This window comes from Limulus polyphemus, unplaced genomic scaffold, assembly GCF_000517525.1.
Source record: "Limulus polyphemus unplaced genomic scaffold, Limulus_polyphemus-2.1.2 Scaffold1106, whole genome shotgun sequence".
Lineage (NCBI taxonomy): Eukaryota > Metazoa > Arthropoda > Merostomata > Xiphosura > Limulidae > Limulus > Limulus polyphemus.
This window is the reverse complement of record NW_013666716.1, coordinates 251,467-277,537: the sequence shown is the minus strand read 5'-3', so window position 1 is coordinate 277,537 and position 26,071 is coordinate 251,467. Positions and strand designations below refer to the sequence as shown.

The window sequence follows — 26,071 nt, the reverse complement described above, 5'->3', positions numbered from 1 at the left end:
GTTTCGACAAGGTATCTGATGATGACAAAACCTTGTACATTTGCTGTTATGTTAAACTTATATTAAAGTTTTTCTTCATTACCCATTCAACCTGTCTCCAGCCATTATTATTCCTTAGGTTTCTCCTTACAGGTTTTCATAAGATTACTTAAAAGTTACAGTATTACACTGCATATCTGGAAAAAATAATTGCAGTTAACGTGATTTTAATAAAAAAAAATTAGACTTATTGGGTGATTAGTGGAATTTGCAAATCAATTCATTATCAGAATCATTAATAGATTACATTCAACTAATTAATAATTCTCACATGAAACTAATCTTCTCTATTTTCAGCTTTAGTTGTTTAATATTTTAGAAGTATCCTTCATTTAATATGATGAACATCTTCAATTGCAGCAGTTACACTTGTTAATCCTAAACTGTTGCATATGAAAGTTTATCATATATGCAATGCATTGCAAAACCTGTAGCCAGGTAAAAATATGATTAATACAGTTCATTGGGTTTCTTGCTACAAATTTTCAAAAGACTTCTTTACTAAAACAAATTAAATTAATTCTTTGTTAGAAAGATTGCCCTTAGATTTCATGTGATAAAACAGTAAATATATTTTTTCTCATTGTGTGATAGATAATATACAGTTCAGAGAAAATAAATTCACACTGATCCTAGAAAAACAAAGACAGTATAACATTTACTATTTGGCAAGAAAACATTTGATGATACTAAATGACCTCTTTACAGAGATTAAAAATATTCAAAGATGGACATCAAAATATTATAAGAAATATCAAATCCACAGTAATATAAGCAAACTTTTAATTACAGATGTTTTAGATTTGTTCCTAATTCTAAGCATCAGTGTGAAAATCTTGAAATATAATTAATAAATTTATAAGTATAAAAACATCACAAGCTTTTATGCAAGAAATTGTTGGTATAGGATGAAGTTTATAAGGAAACATTAAAAGATTAATATATTTACATTTTACAGTAAAGACTGAAGAAACTTTAGAAACACACATGCATGTTGAGAAATCAAAAAATCACAACTTAAACTTTACTGTATTAGGCAGTTTTTAACTGACAACTGACATACAGCCAGACTTTTGTTTTCCTTTTTAGTGTTTCTTATATAATTGTATTTAAACAAAAGACCTGCTCATATAAATAGGTTAACAACTTACAATATTACATACTGTTAGATCATTATTAGTCCGTTTCTAGTAATTTCTGAAGAACAGTTAAATGAGTGAGTTATTCTGCAATTAACATTGCTTTTGAGCGAATAAAGAATACTAATTTGCTGTAACTTTCTTTAACTAAAGCAATCTTACCCTAAATAACAGGATTACATATTTTTAGAATTAAACCATGTCTAGTAATGAATAAGAAACACAGTTAAATGGGCAGGTTATTCAACAATCAATGTTTTTTCCAGATACAGAAAAATAAATACTAACATGCTGCAATGTTTTGTTTTTCTGTTAAAGCAATCTTGCTTTAAGTAACAGTGGTTGCATATTTAGCTTGTAATAAGTAAGCAATATATTAAGTTAAAGCTACACTATTATTTAGACATACAATGTACTCATGAACAACAGACATCACTGAGGCTAGTTATGCAAACAATGGCCACTAGGCTACACCCTCACATTCACAAATTGTATGCAAACAGAATGCATGCATACCATCACATGTAGTCATGCCAACAGAAGTAGTAATAGCTAATATTTTGTTTACTTAAACAGTCAGGATAATTTAGGGTAGTAATTATCAGAAACATTAAACAACTGAGCTGAACAACCAAGAATTAATCAAAATTAATAATAAGATATCATAATGGCAACAGTACAATCACTTAGGCAGTTAGAATAATTGAATATACCAATTCTGATTAACTGATTAATTTCATGGCATTAATCAATGTAATGGTAATTTCAATTAAAACACTTATTTGACATGACATTAATCAGAGCTCATATGTAATCGATTAATCTAGTTAATCCCCCAGTTCTAGTTGTAAGGTTATATTAAGCTTTATCATTAGGGTAAATTTTGATGACTAAGATTTTGCACTTCCATACATATCACTTAGCTATGCTTGAAACAGTACACCTCATTATCTATAACCAAACTAATACTTGTATATGAATGAAAGGTACTGATGGATCCTGTAAAAATTTGATACGGGATTAGCAAATTCATAAAAAAGTAGAAATTTTTGCTATTTGTTTCAAATGTATAATGTTTGTATATTTCTTAAATCCTTAACGAGTTTTCTTTGCTCCTTTGTATTTGTCAAAATTCTATTTTCTGATAGTGAATGTAGGATTGTTTTATAACCAAATACTAAATATTTCTTGTGGCTAATATTTGTTTGAAGAGAAGTAGGAGTATAAGCAGAGCAAGACAGTGAGACAGTCTGAATAATTATAAAAACTTGTGTTTGTGTCTATATTTTAGAGCAAAGCCACCTTGGGGTATCTATTGTGTCCACCATGGGAAATCGAACCCGAGATTTTAGCATTGCGAGTCTATAAACTTTCCACTGTTCCACCAAGGGACAACTATAAAAGTATCAGTACTTTAGAATTACTATGAGAAATTCAATCTTAGAATACCTATCAAGTTATGATGCTATGTAGTTGTAAAGTTGTGTGTACATAAACTGAATATGTATTTCCGATAGATACTTACCTCCACTCACAAAAATAGCTTTTCTCAATTAATACTGCTCTCTATTGATGCAAATTTTCAATGCTCGCCATAGCCTTCCAACTCCCGCTACTGCATATCTACATGTAAATGATTATGTAGCAGCTCTCCACCAATAGGAGCACAACATAACCGCTATCGTAACCATGGCATCTCCACATTTGCACTCATTAATCGATTTGAAATTGGTCATAAGACCTACACAACATATCACCAGAAGTGGGAAGGCTGGGTAAGAAATGTGAGAAGAGGTAAATATCTATTGAAAATACATTTTTCAATTTAGGCAAATGTTAACTTCCGATACAATATCTTACCTCTTCTCACAAAATAGCTAGAACCCCTCACATTGAACTGGGTGGAAGCCCAGTGAAAATATGATCCCCCTTTAGGAAGTACCCAAAGAGAGATCATGATGCATGGAACCAAAAAAAGAAAGTATCACATCTGAACAGGAGACTGCACTGCATCTGATTCAGGTATACTCTTCACTCTTTTATGACTGTGACGCGAACATAAAAGGAGGAAAAACATGAAGGAATCCCATAATATATATTACCAATTCATGGGACCCCTGGGTGTTGAGTGGCTAGGGCATGACAAACCATAGTGATAGTTCGACCTCATCCAAAACCTGGCAGTATCTGGAATTATACATCAGGTCTGCAGTAGGCAGAAGATCACCTACCTCTTCACCTTGAAATGGGAATTGGTAGAGAAGATGAGCTTTCATACCAAAATCTGTCTCCACTTGTGCACATTTCCAATCCAACCAACAACTGATCCATATGAAACTGACATCCAGTGGATGGTAGGAAGGAGGAAAGCCCTGGTGGGATGACATCTTTGGTTCAAAACCTGGCACTAATGAGTATGGTTCTTCTAGTCTGTGAGAGGAGGAGGATACCTAGCTGTACACAAATGAGAATACATATTCTGCATCCAGCTACAACCAATATCAGATCTGCCAGGAACTGACGTCCAGCAGCTTTTAGGAAGGGGGGACCACAAAACAGGGGTGCATCTCCAGTCCAAAACCTGGTGGCATTGGGCATTTTTCATCCAGTCCACAGTAGGAGGAAGGATACCAGTCAAAACACATGGGAGGACTTACTTAGCTAGACCATCACCAACCAACACCTGCTCCCTGGGAACAGGATCTAGAGGATGGTAGGTAGGAGGAACGTCTCAGCCTGAGGGGCAAACTGGAATATAACTATATAATTATGTATATTTCTTGTGTTTAATATTTGTTTGAAAAGAAGTAGGAGTATAAGCAGAGCAAAACTGTGAGAAAACATGAATAATTATATAAGCTTGTGTTTGTGTCTTTATTTTAGAGCAAATGGCAGAGTGCTTGAACCAAAACTTGTAAATCAAGTCCATGGTAAGAAATGCCATACGCCATCAACACCCCATACTCCACTAGAAGAAAGGAGGGGAAAATGCTTTGAAGAGTCTGGAGGACTGCACCACTGGAGACAATACAATGGGTAACTGCAATATTCTATTTTGAAAAGTAGAGCTGCCATGTCAACAAAGTCAATCAACCTACACTCAGCAGCATCTGTATTTGTATGTCAGGTCCATGATAGGAAGAGTCTAAATGCCACAGAGTATCTGAGATGGGCAGCAATCCCTGTCTGCTTTATTTATGTATGTCCAAGAATGTAAGGTCTGGGATGAACATATTTATGAAGCAAAAGACAGCTAGAGAGAACTACTAGCAGTCCTATGGAACAACCCATCTCTATAATGTGTGTAACCTAATCTTGCAAATCTTTGATCTTTTTTATTTACATCAATGACACACATGAAGGAACGGTCAACAGATTATTCAAATTTACTTTGGGTGTTGCTAGCTGTGAGGAGGATGCAACTGCTTTACAAAAGGATTTGGATTATTTGGTAAGTTGGGCAAATAAATGACAGATGGCTTTTAAAAGGTAATACATGTGAGATATTACAATTTGAATTATGAATATAATTTTGATGAGAATAACCTTAACAGTGTTATGGAAGAAAAGATCTTGGGTCTCCTGACTGTTTAGTATCTTAAAACGTCCAAGCAATATGCTGTTGCTAGTGGCATTGCAAATATGATTTTAAGTTGTATCTGCAGAAATATTAAATACAAGTCTAAAGAGGTTATAATGTCATCATTTAAGTCATTGGTTAGGCCAAATTTGGAATGCTGTGTTCAGTCTTGGGCTCCTTACCTTAAAGAGGACATTAAATTGTTGGAAATAGTTCAGAGGAAAGCTACTAAGATGATACCTGGGATGGAAAGTTTGTCATAAAAGAACAGGTTAAGATTTCTGAACTTGTTCTTTCTTGGGAAAAATGAGTTAAAGGGGATCTGATTGAGGTGTTTAAGATTGTTAAGGTAGTTTTTCATATTTCATGGTGAGAATGGTAAGAATAGGTGATACAAATATAAATATTTGGCAGGGTAGGTGTTATCTTCAGCTAAGTTAACTATTTTTCTAACAGGGTTGTTGGCCTTTGGAATGGATTGTCTTCAGATATGGTAGGTGCAGTTAATTTAAGGGAGATTAAGGGAAAGCTTGAAAAAAAATTTTAATGATAAAGGCTGGTTTTGAGTTTTTTAGTATTTAGTTTAATTTAGAGGATAGGATGGCCTAGATGGACCAAAAGGTCCCTTGTTTTCCTTTAGAATTATTTTAAAGCAAAGTCACTTTGCTAGGTATTTTCATTATCCTGAATGTTACAAAGAACTTCCTAGTTAGGTCATGTTACATCAAACTGTAGAATCCAGAAAAATTATAATTGAAGCAAACCTACACAATAGCACAAGGAGAGAGGGGATGCACAAAATAAGCCCACTTAGCAAATGAAAAGAAATGACTCCAAGAAACTTGGCATCAGTTAGAGCAACAAGCAGGAAGTTGTCTCAACATTAAGAACAAAACATCACAGAATAATTATTGTCAATGACACACTAACTATATTGAAGGTGGGCATTTGAAATGTATATTATAGTTAAAGCCTAGGAGAGAGGGTCCAATGCAGGTGAGAAAGTTATCCATCCAGGATCAAGGAACAATAAGAAAGTGATTCAGAAATGTTAAGTCAATGACATGGTGACATCCTCAAGATGATGAAGTTACAGAGAATTGGTGGAAAGAAGATAGAGAAAAGGATGATAAAAAATAAGAGGTGGAGTATGATAGAGGAGACTGAACACAAGGATGGGTGGCAGACAGATGTATGTGTGGACCAGCAGGTTAGAAAATCAAGGAAACAGCAGAAGATTGCAGACAAGCAACTTAAACCTAGGAATCCAAGGGGTCAGGAACACTCCCAAAGACAAAGTATTGAAGCAAATGGGAGAGACAAAAGTCCCATATACAAAAAGGGATGTGGACACCCAATTGTGGAAATCCCAAAAATAAAGAGATCAGGTCAAATTAGAGATTGGAGAGGAAGAAATGGAAATCTAAGTGCAAACAAAAAAGAATGGCTGTCTCCATCAAAACTACTAGGGTCGTAATGAAGATCCTCAGTGAGGAGGTGAAAAGCAGAGATAGAGTAAGGGTGTAGAGTAGAGACAGATAGCTGGAAAGATAAACAAAGAAACAGAAAGAGGAGCACTCCAAGCTGAAAGAGAAAACCCAAGAGATTGGGGATCAAAGAATATAAAAAGGCCATAACCTGAGGTTTTAGCAAAGGAGTCACAAAGGTGAGTAGGACAAGAAAGGTATGGAACAGTGCAGAGTCAGGAGAAAAGTAGACACATGAAGTATAACAACCAAAGAGACATTATGGTATACATATATGGGTAAAAATGAATATCATATAACTAATTTATGAACATAGCAAACAGAAAAGGAAAAAGTACCTGTTCCTAATTAAGGAGAGAAGAGCCAGAAACAAAGGCTGCTGGAAGTAGAAAAGTTGGCCAAGTTCATCCACAAGCGAGGGAGACTCCACAGAAGGCAAAGGAACAGAATGATTACACTTCAGCTAAAAAAAAATAGGGAGGAAGGGAACCAACCACCAAAAGCATGAAAGAGGGAAGATCATCAATTAACTTGTTAGTACAACATGGCTCATCACAGCTTAATACAGTTGTAGAAATTAAGTGATATATATATGAAGTCAAAAGTACTTCACTAAGTGAGTTAACGGCATAACAAGTGAATGTCAGGCTCATGAATGGATTAAGTGCCTCCAATAACTGTTTAATCAGTTGGAGAAAATGCCCCAAAAGAAATATTTGAGCTTCATGAATCTTTTACACACACATACTACTTGGCATACATTATTGTAGTAGCTTAAAGTAGAATGTGATGGCTAGAGAAAACGAAGTTACAATCACTTAGATAAAACAAAAATGCTATTTAGCACTAACGAAAGAAAGGCAGTCCATTAAGCCAACTAGGAATCAAAAAAATCATAGGAAAAACATGTATGGACACAGGTAGTGCCAGGGAAAGAATGAACCAAGTGCTCATGAAGTTTACTGCATATGTAGGTCATGTCATCCTCCTATTGGTGGAGGGCTATACCATTATAAAGATGATGTCATAGACACATATAGGGGTGATAGTTTGTTCAAGGCTTGTGGCATGTGCAAGAAATGTCACAGCAATTACATGCAAGGCAATAACTCTTAGTGGTGCAGAAAGTTAAGTGACATTTCTGAATTAAGGATGATTTAGAAAACCAACAGAATTAATACTTAAGATAATAGCTAACTTTCTAATTTCAGTTATCAAGTAAAAATAACAGTATTATTTATGATGATGATAAAATGATAAAAATAATAAAAGACAAAAAAAGATTAACTGATACAATAGCAAAAATATTAGTTTCTATTTGAAACTTCAACATCAGATGATATAAAGAAATTGAATGAAAAAGTAGAATTCCAAACACAGAAACAGAATAACATGACACGTCTGTAAAAAATAGATTGAATAATACTTTGAAAGCACCTGATAAGGAGATAAACATTAACATTTTCCTTACCTAAACATGTATTTCCAAAAAGTAACTCTACACATAGATAGCTTCTTTCCTTGAGTTTGTGTATTCTGCCAAAGAGATTTGCAAGCCACCAGCCTTGTGAAAATTCCCACCTAATCTCATGTGAAAACATGTGAACTTGCACCACTGCACGATGATGATGCATAATGAATTCATCTACGTTAAAGCTCATCAATCTTCCTTCTTTGAGGAGACAATGAATAAATAAGCACCAAAAAAGTGGGAAGGATGGGTGAGAACATATTTGAAGGTATCTATCAGAATCCCATGCTTAGATGCTGGAGAATCTAATGCAAAGACTACCTCGATGAACTCCATGGGGTGTGACACCCAATGACAGGAAGTTCCATAGGGGGAACTTCCATGTGGGTTCAGATCTCATCTAATCCAGAGTATATCTCCCTCCCCAAGTAGAAGAAAAAGAAACCATAAAAGTGTTGCAAGGATGGGTGGAACAGGTACATAGCCACCCAAGAACTCATACACAAGCTGTCGGACAGTCAATATATGTAGTGAGTTTGGGGCTCATTCAAACCATATCATAGTGCTCATCTCTACTACAAACAGACCTGACAAGTCAAAACCAGCTATGGAAGAAGGGCACTTGTAATAATTATCTGTGCTCATCTCCTCTACCCTCTATCTTTATGGGTCCAGTGCCAGCTGCACAAGGGGAATCATGTCAGTATGGATACAACCATCAGTTACTAAAGGCACCTTCCTTGCTGTGGGAGTTAGATATGTGAGTGATACATCACTGGTGCATACAGTGCATTCACCTCAACACTACTATCAGTCTCTCCAGGACCTATGACAGCTGCAGGAGGAGAGCACCATATTATATACACCAACACTTAACCATCGGTCTTTAGGATTTCCCATTGATTGTGAGTTGAGAAAAATATTTGTACATTCACCTGCTCATAGACACAGGGAGGATTGGAAAATGACCATAGACAAAAGACTGAATCCCACAGAGATGAGACAACCAGATGGAGCAGACACTTGGTGATGAATAGGTGAGTGGTAGTCCATGTGCCAGCCTAGAGAAATGCATCAAAAGTCAGTGAAAAAAAAGAGTAGCTAGAGAATGTGGGAAGGGTGATGAACCTGTTGAGCAGACATACTAAAGAGATATAGATAAGATGGATGATCAGGTAGATCCATCCGGAAGGGTGAAAGGAAGCATAGAAGAGGACCCAAGGAATGAAAAGGTTATTATTGGAACTCCTAAAGGAAGAAAGCAAGATAATCAACGAACAGCCCAGGTAAAATACAGGAAACTGCCTGATACCGAATAAGTACAGAAAAGTGGTATAGCAAGAAGGGGTGTGGAAGAAAGGTGTGACCACCAAACCATGGTATGGAAGGCAAGAGAAGAAAGGACAATAAAAGAGAATGTAAATGTGTTTTAAAAGGATTTGAGAGTAAAACAAGGCACAGACATATGAACAACAGTAACTACAGGTAAGGAAAAGGAGGATATATATATATATATATCCAGGAAGAGATAATACATCAAACTAGATGTTTAAGATTCAAGATGATTCCGATAAGAGCAATGAGAACTGTAAGATTCCAGTCAGACAAAGAGGAGGATGTAGATGGAATAGAAGAGGGTAGAAAGGATTTGTGAAGAAATCATCCTGTAGCATCAGGAAAAGCAAAATGCTACTAAATAGCCTGCAATGGAAGAGACTGACAAGTAATGGTAGAGCACACATAAAAGAAAAGGGAATATGGTATAAAGCAGGGTGGTCAGAGAGGAAATAGTGAAGGGGAGACCAATGACAATAAATACATCAAGTACTGAAGTATCTGGAGGAGGATAAAGGGTGACCAGAGAGGGACAACAGGAAGGTAAATGATAGGATGGTACAGCTCAAAAAGCGATGGACCAGACAAATCCTACAACGAAGATAAAGGGATGACACTCCCCGATGAAAGAGTGATATATGAGGTTGGATCAGAAGGGGTAGTATTTAGGGAGGGGGGGCTTGGATGAAAGAAGACAGATTATGGAAACCACAGTTGTGAGATCACCAGAAAGAGGCCACCAATAGAATCCTACAAGGGGTGTTCCAAATCAAAGTAAGGATCCAAGGGAGGAGGCAGGCAGGAGGATAGCTTGCAGTAAAAGATAGCACCAGAGACCTGACTGTTAGATATACACGACTGTTTCATTTAAATTTAATATGAAAGTTAAAATTTAGATAATTAATGAAAGTAAAACAAAGTTTGTGAGAGATGTAGTGAAATAGATCTAGACTGTGCTTGCTAGTTTAGCTATAGAGTGTATAGTGGCAACTTTTAAAGTGTGATAAACGTAGATTGTATTGTAATTTTATACATTTATATTATTTTGAAACATGTGGACTGTGTCCTGTTTGTTTATTGTTGCAATTTATCATCAACAAGTCACAGACACCTACTGTAAAGAATCTGGCTCATACATAAAAACCTGACAATCAACATATGTATACAGTTTCATTTTAAGGCCTTCCAGTGCAATGACCAATAATGTATAATGGCAATTTCTAAAGTGAAATTATCACAGATTGTTTTGTAATAACAGAGTAAAGAAGAATAATTTGCTTTGTCAGTTTGGTTCTAAAGTAACTGAACCAGCCTGTGTAGACTCTTGATAAAAAGAGATGATAAATTAAAGCTCTGGATACAACTGAGGAGATTAACTGTGTAACAAATGTTTGTATGTATGTTTGACTTGTTTTGAGTATATTATTTTAAAACAAGTATATTGTGCATTGTCCATTAATTGTTTAAATTTATCACCAACAAGTCACAGACACCTACTGTAAAGAATCCTGCCCATCCATATACGTAAAAACCTGACACTGAGGTACAGGAGATCAAAGAGAGGAAGACTGGTTTTAAGTGGTGTGGTAAAGGCATTTATTTTGGGAGTATTAAGTTGAGAGTACATCAACAGAGAACAAGTTGGTGGACAATGTTCAGTGAACCTGGAACATGACCGATATGAAACTCACCCAAATGGAATGGGCATAAAGGAAGAGATCCAAAGTCAGGAAGCAGGGGGATGTGTGTGTGTGTGTCCTCTTTGCAGTTTACATGAGACATCACAGTGGATCTAACCTAAATGAATCAGTATTAATTGATCTATAATGAAGAGAAAGAATTCTGTGAGTGCCTGATATGCAGCAAGCAAGTTCAAAGTGTGATAAGTAAATAAAACTAAAAGCCCAAAGTCAGCCATTACTCAGAGATGTCTCCCATCCTGAGAGAGAAGCATCCATAAATAGGTGAAGGTTTGGATTTGGAGAAGATCAGGGAACACAGGAGGTGGTTGTAGAGAGTTCTAGCCACCAACCAAAATCCTCCAGAAAACAAGGAGGGAGGTGGAACCCTGAAAAGGTTCCACTGGTTGCAAAACATCCACTGTAGATGATGCATATGTGTGCAGCCAAGTGGAAGGAGAGATTACAGAGATGCCATGATCTTCAAACGATAATTACCTCAAGTGCAGAAAGGAAATGTGAGGTGCAAAACATAGTGACTAGACATTAAAGATCTAGTAGGTAAATGGGAAAAGGTTGGGTACAGCCAAGATTAGTCAAAAATAGTTAAAAGATGAATGAAAAGTAGGGTCAGGGTGAGGAAGGATTAGGAAAATTGACAGGCCACCACAAATGATTGAAGTTGCAAAGAAGAAAGGAAGTTGGGAAGGTTATGCATGGGAATAGGTGAGGAGAAGACTGTCATCAATATAAAATGGATCTCAGACCCAGAACATGAAGAAATCAAGCAAAGGCTCACATAATACAAATGAGAATGCTGGGGAACTGATATTATATCAAAGAGAAATGCATGGAATTGGAAATGTGATCATGGTGAATGAATAGGAGAAAAATTTATGAAGATGAGGCGACTGGGATTGGAGAAAGGCCTCCAAAATACAGACCTTAACCATCTACAGGCCAGGCTGAAATGACTAATGGAGAGAGAAATTTACAATCTGACACTGTGATGACCAAGAAATAATAGAGGGAAGAGTAGTCAACAATCGGATTCCAGTCTTTCATCTATAGAGGGAGAACAGAAAGGTAGAAGAAACAATCCATAGAGGGGCTGGGTTAATTCTCCAATACTACCAACACTACACCCTTGAGATGCCAAAAGTTTGCAGATCAAATGGGAAGTGAAAGAAAACCAGTTGGGACCAAAGGGGAGAAAGAGACTGGTGATTAGGCCAGTGAGTAAGATGTTGGATGGAAATGGAACAAGATGTGGAGGATGGATAGTAGACAGAACATAGGATCAGGAGTGGAAGAAGGGCCAGGATGAGGTACAGAACTGGTAGGTAAAGGTTAAGACAATCAGAAAAGTCCAAAATATGAGGAAAGGATGATGGTAAGCAGTTGAAGCCTGTGATACCAGAGAATTAGGAACACAATCAAAATCCTCCTGGAGAAGGGAAGGGGCAAACAAAGGTCCTGAAGAAAGGTGGAAGGGAGATGGGCCTGAGATAAAAGCGTACCTTTCCCAAAAGGTTCCAAGAACAGGGGAACTAGAGAAAACAAACGGTAGAAGAGGTGGAATGGACCAAGGAGACAAAAAAAGGATAGATCTAGATTCCTGAGAAAGATCATGAGGGGAATGGAAAAGGGCTACCAAGGTGAGGTACCAAGGGAAAAATTCTCAAAGATGAGAAAAATGAGCTCTAGAAAGGTAAATGACAGGTAATGAATCTGACCTATCAAACTAACAAAGGTGACTCCAAAGACTAGGAGTCCAACAATGGGAAATGCAAATAACTAAAAGGGGAGAGCAAGGGAGACAGTTTGGTGGGAAGTATGAAGCAGAAAACCACAGGAGAGAAGGTGAACCCAAAAAGAAGAGGCATGTACTGATATAACAAGTAAAAGAGGATATATAAAGAAATTGTGGGGAAAGGCTTATGTAATAGCAAATGAGAAGAGTCAAATGGAGTAAGAGAAATAACTGTACATAACTGAAAAATTATGAAAGAAAGTCAGAGGAATCATGAAGGTGTCATTCATTAAGCAGAGTAGTTAACAATGCAAACATGAAAGTGGAAATTGGTGTTCAAATTCGTCCTCATCATATGATGGAAGATGGCTGTCACATCTTCTACAGGAAAATAACTTCTAGCAGAAGTGGCAAGAATTTGTTCTGTGTGAGAAGATGCTTCACCCACATCAGCTTTAGAAATATTCACAATAAATTGTGAATTCATGTTGAGTTTAATAAACTCAATCAAGTAAAATTTGAAAAAAAAATACAAATTTCAGTAAATACATTAGTGCACTGCAGTGCTGAGGAAAAGAATAAAAATTCATGAGTGTGAATGTAGAGTGAGTCAATGATCATGGAAATGTGTTGCACTCCTACTGGTGGAGGGTTCTGTTGCATGATGACATCATCATGTAGTTGTGCAAATTCATGTGTTTTCTCATGATGTTAAGTTGAAGTTTTAATTAACAAGACTAGTGGCTTACAAATATGTTTGGCAGAACATGTGAACTCAAGAGGAAAGAAGCTATCTTTGTGCAGAGGTGAAGTATCTTTTCAGAATTTGTAATGCAATTCTTGATGAATATCTTTAAGAAATTGGCCAGAATAGAAGAATCCAAATGTTGACATACATAATGCTAATACCGAAATAACCATTACCAGTAACAAAATACAAAGTGATTTACAACAGATTAACTTTACTACAGAGCAGTACAGAACAGAACTTACTAGACTAGCACAGGCATTTTCATTGCAAGTAAAAACATAAGTATTTACTCTGAATCCCCAACACAATTTACATATTTTAGATGCAAATGAAAGAAACTAACTTGCAAATTCGCAGTTCATCATTCTTACACACATCAAACAAATATGTGTACCATACTTGGGTGGATGTTAAAATTAATGCAATAGAAGGAACTGTAAGAATGATCATTGAAATTCCTTTAAAGGTAACCAATAGATTGTTTAAACTAAGTAGTGCAGTATCACTACCAGTAAGAATGAATAGTTCACTAGCTACAGATAAATAAACCCTATCTAGCAATATTAAGTAACAGACACAATTACACTGAGATGTCAGAGAACTTACAAAATTGTGCTAAAGGACCAATCAGGATTTGCACACCTTATACAGGAATATTTTTGGTTCCAGCATTAGCTTGTAATTATGTACCATTTGCCAGATTGAATAACAAATATCAGAATTATGTGTGAAATGAATGACAATGTCTCACCCCTTTTATTTTTCTAGAATGAGACCTCTAGACATATGGTTGTTTAATGTTAGACAAACTGTTACTGTATGAAGTTTGTCCAAGTCAACACAAAGAACAAAATTATTAAAATATACAACATAAAAAATTCAAAGACAGGTTACATTCTATTAGGTCAGAATTGCTCAGCATATGGGCAGGGTATTAGTTTACGATCAATTTTCCATAGTGCAACACGATATACAAACAAGATAAATCACAAAATTTCATGGCTATTGAGTATTTTGACAAAATAAGAAAGACAGTGGTTTGATAAAATAAAACTAGAGATGAGATTGGCTGCAGTAGAAGAAGAAATGAAGAAAATATGACTTGCAACAGCATTAGAATCAGGATTAATTACCAGTTAATTTAAATAACACATACAAGATTCAAAAACAATGCATAAAAAGAAAACAAGTGATTTATGGAAAACTGTAAATTTGATTCTAGCAATTCTATGCTTGGCAACAGCAGTAGCAAGCATATTATTGCTCTACTTCAAACAAAAGCTTCCAATGTAGATGAATTGGAAGTTACTGATGAGAAAACAGAGAAAACCTGAATTATTTGGAGGTTAATGACATCATTTTACTTAATGATTTAGCAATGTCAAATTAGTTCTCTTTGGTTAAATGACAAGCAAAGAAAAAAAGTTGAAACAAATGATGAGGATAGAACTTTTATAAAAGTAAATATATTATTTAAAAACTAAATGTGTAATACAATTTTAGGCTTCGTTGAGAGCAGCGACAAAGTTTTATCCAGAAACAAAAAAAAAACATTTATGAGAGTATCAATAAAAACCCTATAACCTGAGCACTTTTGATAGGGGGACTTTTCTTCTTCTGTGTATTGAGGTGTAATCAAATGAGTGATATACAAAGGGAGATGAGTGACATCATGATGGACATGTGGTCTTCCAGGAAATGTTTAGTATATTTTTCCATGTACTGTTGTCTTTCATTTCCAGTACAATGCGGCCAGCAACAAGATCGTTATGTAAAAAAGTGTTAGGGATATTTTGCTTTAGAAAATAGTTAAAAAAAAAATAGAAAGAAATACAACTGTACTTAAGTGTTTAAGTAAAATAAAGGTGATGAAAAAAAAAAGGAATGTAAAGCTAATTAATTTACACAAACAGGTATGGAAAATTATTTTAAACAAATAGTAAGTTTTAGAAAAATTAGGGGTCACACTATATGAAAGAAATAAACAAAGAATAAGAAATATTTTTCTGACAGGGATGAAACCAATGACTGGATATCACTGATTCAAGGATCTAGATTGATTCCAAAAGGTTGAACAGTGTTTAGATTTGTGATCCCATAAGCTTCATTTATCTCTCTATCAGCTTTAGTTTTGAATCCTGTTTCAATGCTGATGAAAGTAACATTAATGGAATGACCAAGTTGATTTAAAGTCTTGAGCAAAAGGGAGATCTTTTTCAGTGTTAATAGAGGACTTGTGGTTGTTGAAGCATTCTCTAAGAGTTCTTTGTGTATGTCCTACATATTGGTGATGCATTTTTTCACACTGTATATGGTAAATGTAGTTGTGTGTTCCACAAGTGATTTCTTTGGAAATTTTAAAGTTTCTTTAGTTGTGCTTGTCAGAAAATAAGTTCGTAGTTTTTATGAACTTGCAGGTTTGACAATGAACTTTATTGTATAGATGACAACCATTTTTTGGTGGGATGTAATTCACTTTCATGTGAACAAGGATATCTTTTAGAGTTTTGTTTTTTCAGAAGGAGACAATGAGAACTTCAGGAAATATCTGTTTGAGGCAATCGTTAAATTGTAGGAGATGAAAATTTTTTTCAGAATTCGTGAAACGTTTCCAAGTTTAAAGTAATAGGTAATAATAAGAGGAATTATACTTGAAACTTTAGTATTGCTCTGTTTTAGGATGTTTGTCCACTGAGTGTTGTTAGTCTTTTCGATCTTTCTGTCCATTTTGGTATCTTTATATCCTGTTTGTAACATGGTTTTAGATCCTTGGTGTGTTTTATGTAGTCTGTTTCATCTGAGCATATTTTCTTTATTCTAAGAGCTTGATTGTAGGTAATGTTCCTTTTAGTGTGAGTGGGGTGACAGCTTTTATAGTGAAGGTATTGTGGCCTGTCTGTAGTTTTTTTGTACACGTCAGTGTGTAAAATTCCATCATTTATAAAGACAGTGACATCAAGAAAGTTAATTTGGGTAGGTGAGTAATCAAAGGTAAACTTGACTGTTTTGTGAAAGGAGTTTGCATACAAGTATACATGAAGTATTTTTAATAAACTAAAAAATGATTTGTCCATGAGTATATCAAGTATATTTGTTTTGAATAGTTAATGTACAAAGTGATTTTCATGTAGAGAATGAAAACAATTTTCTTTATCTCAAAAATTTCAAATTTCATTTGAGTAATCTCTAAAACCTCATAAATACATTTCAAATGTTTGTTTTCAGTAAAACTTTATATTTTATCTGTTATTTTCTCTACCCTAACTCCATAAAAGGTTGGTCAATTTGATTGACCTCATAACCACCACAATAATATCGAAATAATTCTAAATTACCCTATTTTTCCTCCTACAATGACTTCAAATGTAACATGAAACTACATTCATTTATCCTAAGTAGCTTGTAACAGTATACATCTACTTATAATTAAATTTTATTGTTTTATTACCCTTTGAACCTTGTCTAACTACTATTTGCACCATTATAAGTTGTAAATCAGTTGGGGAATGTGCAGCTCATATTATGCTATCAAATTACATTACCCACGAACTACTCCAAGCTGCTCGTATGCATGTCTCGTGAAATATTTTTATTATATTATTATTTATTTTACCTAATCTAACCTTAGCTAATCTAAAGAGATCCATCAACATGAAAAAAAGAAATAAGGTACTTACCCATGTCTTCTTTTTTTTTTTGCTGTTGACAACACTTAACCCTACTTTTTTTTATAGTAATGGTACTAATTTTTAATTAACTAAATAATGCACCAAAGAACATAGAATAATAATATACAAAAAGCAGACAATTTCCTCTAACTATCAAAATTTTACTGGCTTTCTAACTATGTGACAAGGGCCGTTACAAATTCATCCAAGCTAGTCGTTATCTTTCTCATGGGAATGAAGCTTGTACTAAAAGAGAAACTGAAAATTTTCTGTTCAGAAAACAATGTAATATAATTCATCATTTGATTGATGAAAACATTAGCTTTCTATTGGTTATAGATAATACAGAATTAAATGTAAGAGAGAACTATTAACAAGTCCTGAATAAGAGGATGTGACAGATGGGCATGGCAAAAGGGGGTCTGATTTTCTATTTGATAGCTCTATAACCAAACAAAATTGAAGGCTATAAAAATTATGGTTTGTCTGAACAATGCCAATTTTATAGTGAGTAATTTACATTGAATATCATACTTATTGGAGGGGTGGTGGACAAATTAGAGAAGAGATGCCTAGAAAAATGTGTCACACTAGGGGAAATTAGGGATTTTTTAAAATATTTAAGAACTTAAAACTTATATGCTATTATAATATGGATTATTAGCTACAATTTTATGCTCTACTAATTTGTAGATTGATAAACTTTTGAATGTAAGTCACTAAAATTTAATTACATACACAGTAAAGGATGTCTGTTTGGATAGGGTTAAGTGGTTGGATACCTGCTGTCCAAAAGAAAAATATGTCATCTATTTAACATTTCCATGTATGAGGTTTTACATGGCTTAGTTGTAAAAGCTGGCTTTCAATATGACCCATAATAATGTTGGCATAATTGGGAGCCATTTTGGTACCCATTGTAGTGCCATTAACCTGAAGATAATGTTTATTATTGAATTTCAAGTTGTTCAGAGTTAAAACAAGTCTGGCAAGATCAGTTACTGTTTGAGATTCTGAAAGGTTAGAAAGGTTTAATGCAGACTTTAGAGTTTCTAGTCCTTCATCATGTGGAATATTTGTGTAGAGGGAAGAAACACCTATTGTGCAAAGAAGACTGTTAGGTGGTAACTGTCTGTTAGTATTAATATCTTATATGGTATTATGAAAGTGAGTAGTATCCTTTATGTAAGAAGGGAAGATACAGGGAATACATTTTATGTGTTGGTCAACAAAAAGTGGACAGCTTTTCAGTAGATATGTTTATGTTAGAAATTATGGGTCGGCCAAGATTGTTTGGTTTGTGTATTTTTGGTAAGAGATAAAATCTACCAGGGGAAGCTTGTCTGTGTATCAAATACTGAAAAGTTTCTTTGTTAATTTTATTGTTTTGGAGAACTTTAATCTTAATCAACTGAGTTGTAGAATCATATGAAAATTTCTTGTAGAAATTAGTGTCCTCTAGTTGCAGGTTAGCTTCTGAGATATAGTCATCTTTGTTAAGAATAGTATTAGTCCCACCCTTATCTGCTGGCTTTGTTATAATACTGTTGCTCTACACAATGTTAAAATGAACAACAATATAATAAAGCCAGATAAATGAAGTATTTAGTTTTTATTCCATGTGAATAACAAGTTTTTTTATCAATATGTAGTTGTGTAATTAATTGGAACTGGGGTGGAGTTTCCACTGAAAACAGCTATCAAACAAGTTGTGATAATGTCACTACCACAAAGTCATGACAGCCATAAAGAGCAAGGATGACAAGTTTAGTGTACCCCATTTATCCTTCCAAGTGTGAAGTGTCTATTAAGATAAACTTTCAGCAGTTTAAAAGGTTGATTAATGTTAGCAATCAGTCATTGCTGGTGCCAATTAAACTAAAAACATAATTAACAAATAACTCACAGGATGTGTATTTCAGCATTGTTTCAAGAAGGTCAGTGTGCATGAGTGATGAATGAAAATTGCCCCATTGCTTTGGTAAACTGGTGCCAACATACCATAGTAAGAGTGAATTATGAGATCCACAGTCAGTACAAACAAGAAGAAAATCAGCATCTCAACTCTTCCTCATTCATAATAATGACAGAACTCTTAGTATCTTTATGCTCAACAAGTGTTTAATTGTTACGTATGATAATAAAGGAGAAAATGTTAATTAACTGGGAAAGAAATGAATGTTTTAAATATTACTGATATAAATGGATGTAAAAAGATACAATTACTGAAGTTAAATGAGTATAACAATTAGAATGGATTAAAGGATACTGAACCCAATTGTATTTTATTGTAACAAGTCTAATAAATGTTTTACTTATATCACAACATCACATTCTCTTCATTCTAACTCTTACTATAAACATTCCTAAAAGTTGGATGAGCTTGTAAATCTTGGGCCACTAACTGTAATTATTTGTTTACAATCTGAATAGACAAACCAGCTTTATTCCTCTCTCACATACCAGCCACTTAACAGATGGATAATTTATTTATTTCAATTTTTTACTACACTAAGAAAATAATATACATAGTTTTAAAATTCCTCCTACCAACATACATATATTATCAGAGTTCCCACCCTTGGTTAAAAATAATTTTCCAGGACATTTCAGCCATTTCTCACGACACTTTATGGCCTTGCATCACTCCTCACATTTAGTTATCCAACAAATTAATTAAATTTTATTACATGAAATAATGCATTTCATAAAGTCACAGTTTTCCACAACTGTTTCCAAAACATTTATGTTTTCTCCATTTTTTATGACTTTTTTAGGATGTGTGGGAACTCTGATGATGGCAATAATCTATTCACTCTGGTTTCTATGTACCTGTTTTCTCATTTTGTTGAAGTTCTTTAAAATCCTCATGAGTGGTTTCTGCTTTTTTTGCAATATCAGAGAAAACTAGATGACTCACTAATTCATCTACAATTCTTTGTTGGTGCAATATTTTCAATAAACTGTCTTCTTCAGCTGCTAGTTTTGAGCAAGATATCTTCTGTCTTATTTTATTCTCCTTACTGGACAAAGCAGACTTGATTCGAGTTTTTAAATCTTTCTGTGTACACATACATACAAAGGTACATGCAAAATTACCAGTAAATAGTAATACATACAAAAGTACGTGCAAAATTACTTGTACATAAATAGTAACACACAGAAAGCTTGTGACTATAGTTGACGGAATCATAATTGTAAAATAGTTTTACACTATAAATTTTTTACCACATAAATTCAGTTAACTGTGATTTATACTTTTATCACTGCTGAAAAAAAAAATTATGTATACGATTATCTATTTTAGAATATAAAATAAATTTATTACATTTGATGTAAAGAAATCATATTACAGCAATAAGCAATATAAAATGTCATTAAAACAAGAGTTATTTAGTTCAGAATTTAATAAAGGTTTAAAACATACTAGTATTACAAGTCAACAAATTCAACTTGCCTCTCTTAAATATTCATGAATTTTGTCCCTCAATTCATTTCTATCTATCAGAGTGTTGTTCATTTCTTAACCAAGATTCACATTCGCACAAAAGTACCTATAAATTTCATCATTAAACATTAACATCAGATAATAATTATACGTCCAAAAAGCACATGAAGGTCAATTTTTCCTCTATCAAAACAACCAAAGTAACATTTAATGTAAAATGTTCATGTACCTACTTAATTAAACAAATGTTTAAACTAAAAACACACCATATCACCAGGAAATACAGTATCAAAACCAAGACTAGGTTTAATAATCAAGTTCCCATTTTTAATATTATTATTCCATAACTCAAACACATTCTTCTACAGGCATTTCAGGCAAGTTGAATGAAGTCACAATATTTGAGCATTTCTTCACAGTGTAATTTCTGTAAATCAGATTTTATTATAACTCATGAGGAAAAGTTACATGCTCCAGTTATTGTAAATATTGTATCATGTGAATTACAAAATTATTACAGGATTTTAATTAAGAGCACTGATCTATTTAAAACAGAATGAAAATATGGTGAAATTGAACACAAGAGCACAGAGAAAGCCTGATAAAGTCAGAATTCTTTTAACTATACTTATATAATTGACCCCTACCACCATGTAGTACAAGCTAAGACAAAAAAATAGTAAAACACTAAATAATCTAGCCATTTACTCTCAGGATATAGATTTTTAAGTAACTTATTCTTCCAAACTACATAAAATATACATATTCAGTGGAATAATGTTCTGTTGAAACACAGTTGTCAAAAAACAATTTATTTTACTATCCTTAAGGTGATGAACACAAGGTTGAGTTTATTTTCTTTGGTAGAATTTTTTGCAAAGCTATGTAAGTACTATCTATATATGGCTGTCCCTAATTTTGAACTGAAAAACTAGACAGAAAAACTTAGTTAACATCACCCACCTCCAGCAATCGAGTTGTACAAAGTTAAAAAAGGTAACTGCTGAAATGTACTCACAGGTGCATGTTCTCAGAATCAGACACTTGGCAGTCAGAGTTTCAGTTGCTTCCTCCTGTTTACAAGGAAGTATTTTTTCCTTTCTGCTAATAGAGAAAGGCATTCTCCTCCTTTCATCCTCAATTTTAGCACTGCCCACCATCAACTCTTAGACTAATCTGACTGAATAGTGGGATTTGATTGTCACTGTTATAGCTCACCCATGGCCCCAAAGTACAGAATACACTTTTGTGGAACTGGAACAAGAACTATGAACCCTCAAATTCTCAGTTCAAGCATACTAATTGCTATGCCATGCCTAATTTAACAAGGTTGAGAAAAGTAGTATTTATTTGAGGCAACAGGGTAAATATTTTGAAATACAACTTTACATTTTCATTCATTCTTCAGGGGTTACTGACAATTACATAAATAAGCATCAAATGCTAAAGAATGTACAGTGTTGAAAAAAAGTTTTTCACTGTTCAATCACTTCAGTAAGCTTAAGCCAATAGCATTACATCCCAAACTGGAAGTGGAAGCATTGGTAAAAAAGTGTCAATCTGAACAAAGTACAGAAGGGGAACCCCCACGTTAGTATTGGTCTGATCCATTCACCAGGCAAAGTCTGTAAGTAATGGAGAGGGAAGGGTAAGAGGAGCCTCCAAGGGATCTTAAACAAAGCTCCATTGGTCAAATAAAGCCCACTGTAGATGGCATATGTAGGCACAACAAAGGGGAATGAGCTTCTCAAGAGAGGCTCACATCCCCAAAAGAGATAGAAACTTGCTTGTGCAGAAGCAGAAGTTGAGGAGGAGACCTTGCAAACTAGCCCTTCCATATCTTGCAAGCAAAGTGGAGAAGGCTGTGCCTCACTGTAAAATGAATTGAAAACCACACCCAGATAAACCAGAAACTGGGTAGGTGTGAGGAATGTCTTCTCCACCTTGATGAACCAACTAACCATCCCAGGCAGAAGAAACCAAGTATGGAGGGCAGAGTTGGCCTGCAAGGATGCCAACAGTAGCTAGTCGTTCATGCAACGGTGGAAACGAAGGCCCTGGGAATAAAGCAGTTGAGAGAATGACTGAACAAATTGGAAAAACACCTAGGGGACCCAGGCTAGGCCAAACAGAACATATCAAAACTGAAAAACATGCATGTGATGAACAAATCAATAGAAATGTCAGAATGCTGGAGAGATGGTAATATGCAGATGAGCATCTAACACATCACCCTTCATCATCCACAGACCAAGAGTGAAAACCCAACAGAGAGTTAAGTATGATTCCATGGTGAACTTAGGAATGAATAGGAAGCAATTCAGAGGTGACAAATCAATCACTGGGCACCAGTCTCTCATTTTTTTGGGAACAATGAATAGAAGAGAATAAAACCCTGAACAAGAAGGATTTCCTCAACACCTCCAAAACTCAAACTAAAGAAAACAAAGTAATCAGAAAAAAAGAAAAGATCTAGAAAAAACTGCACTGAAGAAACAAACATGTCTTAACAGTGAGATTGCCAATCAAGAAGTGATTAACAGGTGCATTATTAGAGAGAGCACTAGTTACAATAGGAGTAGTGTTGCACTCCTATAGAAACAAACGTGTCTTAACAGTGAAATTGGCAATCAAGAAGTGATTAACAGGCGCATTATTAGAGAGAGCACTAGTTACAATAGGAGTAGTGTTGCACTCCTTTAGGTGGAAAATTGCTGCATGATCATTTACATGTAGATATGCAGAAAGAAGCGGGAGTTGCAAAGCTAGTGGCAAGTGAAATATTTGTGCCAACAGAAGGCAGTACTATCAAGAAATGTTTTGTGAGAGGAGGTAAGATATTTTATGGGATCAGCCAAGTTTAAATAGATGCTGAATTTTTCATTAATTGTAACTTGCTTTTCATGCATGAAAATATGATTAACCTGTATGAGAGCTAAATTAAATAAACAAATGTTGGCAAGTAAGAGGATCACTGCTCCAATCTAAAACAAAAGCAACAATTCAAACTAAGTATAGCCCTTCAGACTCATATACCTGCACCAAAAATGCTTACATACGTCTAGAGTAACAACACACACCACATCATCTCCAAATATTTTACAAGCTTATTTCAGCAGCAGGAAAATGATTTTCAAAAAAAAAAAGTCTAAATTCTGAGTTAATTTTATTTTATTAATAACATAAAGGCTTATTAACAGCCATTATATTATTGAATTATTACAAACTTAAATGCCCAAATAAAGCAAGCACCTGAAAATCTATGTTTCACAGAAAAAGTTATGGTTACACACTACAGATGCTATCCTCCCTCCACTTTCAGAATCCTGGTTAGCAATTTTCTGGCTCAGTTCTGCCCAACAGTTCTCAATGGGATTACAATCTGGAGAACTTTGCTGGTCATGTCAGTCTTGTAATATTCTCCTGGTCAAAATAATCCTGTACAATACGTGCACTGTGGGTAGTGGCATTGTCATCCTGGAACATAAAGTTATTGCTAAATCTTGCTCTATTATATGACAGAAATATCACCTCCATGGGATGCCTGTAGAAGGCACCATTAATGTTTCCCTAGGGGGATATGAAGAGCAGTTTTTCCACCACGATGAATAACTGCCCAAACATGTACTGGACCAACTCCTGTGTTTTCTGTGGGAAAGACAAGTCTTCCTTCATCTGTTTCCCAGACAAACACAAATCTTACCAAATCTGAAAATATTACATGTTGCCAGTGTCCTAACTGTAAGTTAGCATGCTATCTTGCCCAAGTAACATAATGATGGCAGTAAATTCTGGTTAATATTGTTTTGAAGATAGTCCTTCTTGCAAAATAACCTTGTTTGGTCAGCCTTCTATTCACTGTTCTTCTGGATACCCTGGAACGAATGTGTTCATGCCATTCCTGTTGTAAGGTGTTGCAAGACTTCTTTTGACCTTGATGTGTTAACATGATCAAAGTACAGTCATCTCAGCAGTAATTTTTTGGCATCTACTAGTAGACTTTCCTGGAACAACATTTTTTATAGTCAGATGATGTTTAAGAATTCTGAATACAGTACACAGGGGGTATCCTACTGTTCTGGGACTGTCTGTCTGTTCATATCATTTCTGAACAGTCAAACAATTTGATACCCTATAACTTCTGGCACGTGACGAGGTACAACTCTATACCAAGTACAGACCAAAATAACAACTTGTACAAGTCTGTCCATTCATATGCTACCTTCTCTATTACTACTCGGGCATTTACTCAATTAACTACTCTATGCATGTAGACAATAGCATCAATATAGAACAGAATGCAAACATTTTGGCCAAGACTGTATTCTAATGGAGAACAACAGCTACAAAGATTTAACTAAGGATGATATTTCTTATCTTTTAAGGTAATATTTTTTAAGACAGGGAAGTTAGGTACTTTGCTTAATCAGGCCCAACACTGTTGTTCCATTTTATTGTCTTCCCAGATGTCAATTTATTAATAGCCCATGAATAGGTCTTCTAACTTACTGTCTAATGTATCTGCTTGACACTACAGAATAAGCCTACTATTTACTACCTGCTCAACACCATAGCAATAGGGCAAACAAACATAAACCTAATTTAGTATAAAACTGCATATTCTAAGTAAACTGACAGGAGGTTAACATTATGGGCTGGGTGGAATCCACCCATCTTTTAACCACAAAAGTATGCATGAATCTAATTATACTATGATTTTTTATCATGTATGCACATTTTTACAAAATTTTGCAGTTTATTGCTAAACATTACAAGGTTTTCATACACAAAATATTAGATTTTTAGATTAAATATTTTCTTTTAAACCTTTTTCTTTCAGAATGTTGACTATCCAACATGCAAAGCAATTTTGATTTTAAGATTAAAAATACTTTAATGCATTAAAACATTTTCAAATTCACATGCAAAATCTTTATAATCTCCAGATAAATATCAAATTTTTTGTAGTAAAAACTTTATATTTTATTTGTTATTTTCGCTACTGTATTTCTGTATGGGTTGGTTCGATTTGACTGACTTCGTAATCTCAATAAAAAAATATAAATTATGCTTTTTTTTGTTCTAGAATGACTACAAATTATAACACAAAAACACTAATTTTTAGTCTAAATAGCTTATATTTCATAACGTTATACATTTATATATATATTTATTATATTGACCTTCCAGCCATGCCTGACTAAGAATACAGAAGTTGCAATGACATGGAACACGTGCACTTGTGTTACCATATCCAATAACATAAAACTAACCTTTAGTTTTTACAAAGTGACTTGTCTTGGCTGTGTTTTAGTGGACTAGTATTTTGTAGAATACAATCAAATTTCAATTATTATAGATTATATATGTATATGCATTATTTCTATTTACAAACAAGTTCTTAAATCTGTTTTTCTTAAAACACAGAACAATAAATAAAGAAGTAAAGCAAACAATTATCTCTTCTAGTTACGACCTCTGTACTCGATTGCCCAATGTCGTAGGTTGCCTTATAAAATTTCCAATGTGGAGGATGTGAAAATAATTTTTTTTTAGGTTTTATTATATATATAATACATTTAATTAACCAAATAATCATAAATTACTACATTGATACCATAGAGTGCCACTATAATTTATCAAGCACAGTAACTAAACAGTATTTGTGTCTAAAAAAATAATGACATTTCGTAGCTCACCAAAGACTTACCTCATCGTTTG

At 34.4% G+C, this 26,071-nt stretch overlaps 1 protein-coding gene across 6 annotated transcripts in view; it reads right to left on the bottom strand.

Moving 5' to 3' along the window:
- Positions 1-26,071, bottom strand: part of LOC106462160 (centrosomal protein of 76 kDa-like) — a 90,879-nt gene that overhangs the window by 48,410 nt on the left and 16,398 nt on the right. For 5 of the 6 annotated variants that reach the window (XM_022389331.1, XM_022389330.1, XM_013922058.2 and 2 more), the window contains exons 2-3: positions 20,360-20,456; positions 19,735-19,963 (exon numbers count right to left, since the gene is read on the bottom strand). In XM_022389331.1, coding sequence (XP_022245039.1) covers positions 19,735-19,963; positions 20,360-20,422 — 292 coding nt within the window. In that variant the 5' untranslated portion in view covers positions 20,423-20,456. Of the gene's footprint in view, positions 1-19,734; positions 19,964-20,359; positions 20,457-21,368; positions 23,425-26,071 lie in introns of those variants that run through there. The other variant, XM_022389329.1, reaches the window with a different exon arrangement.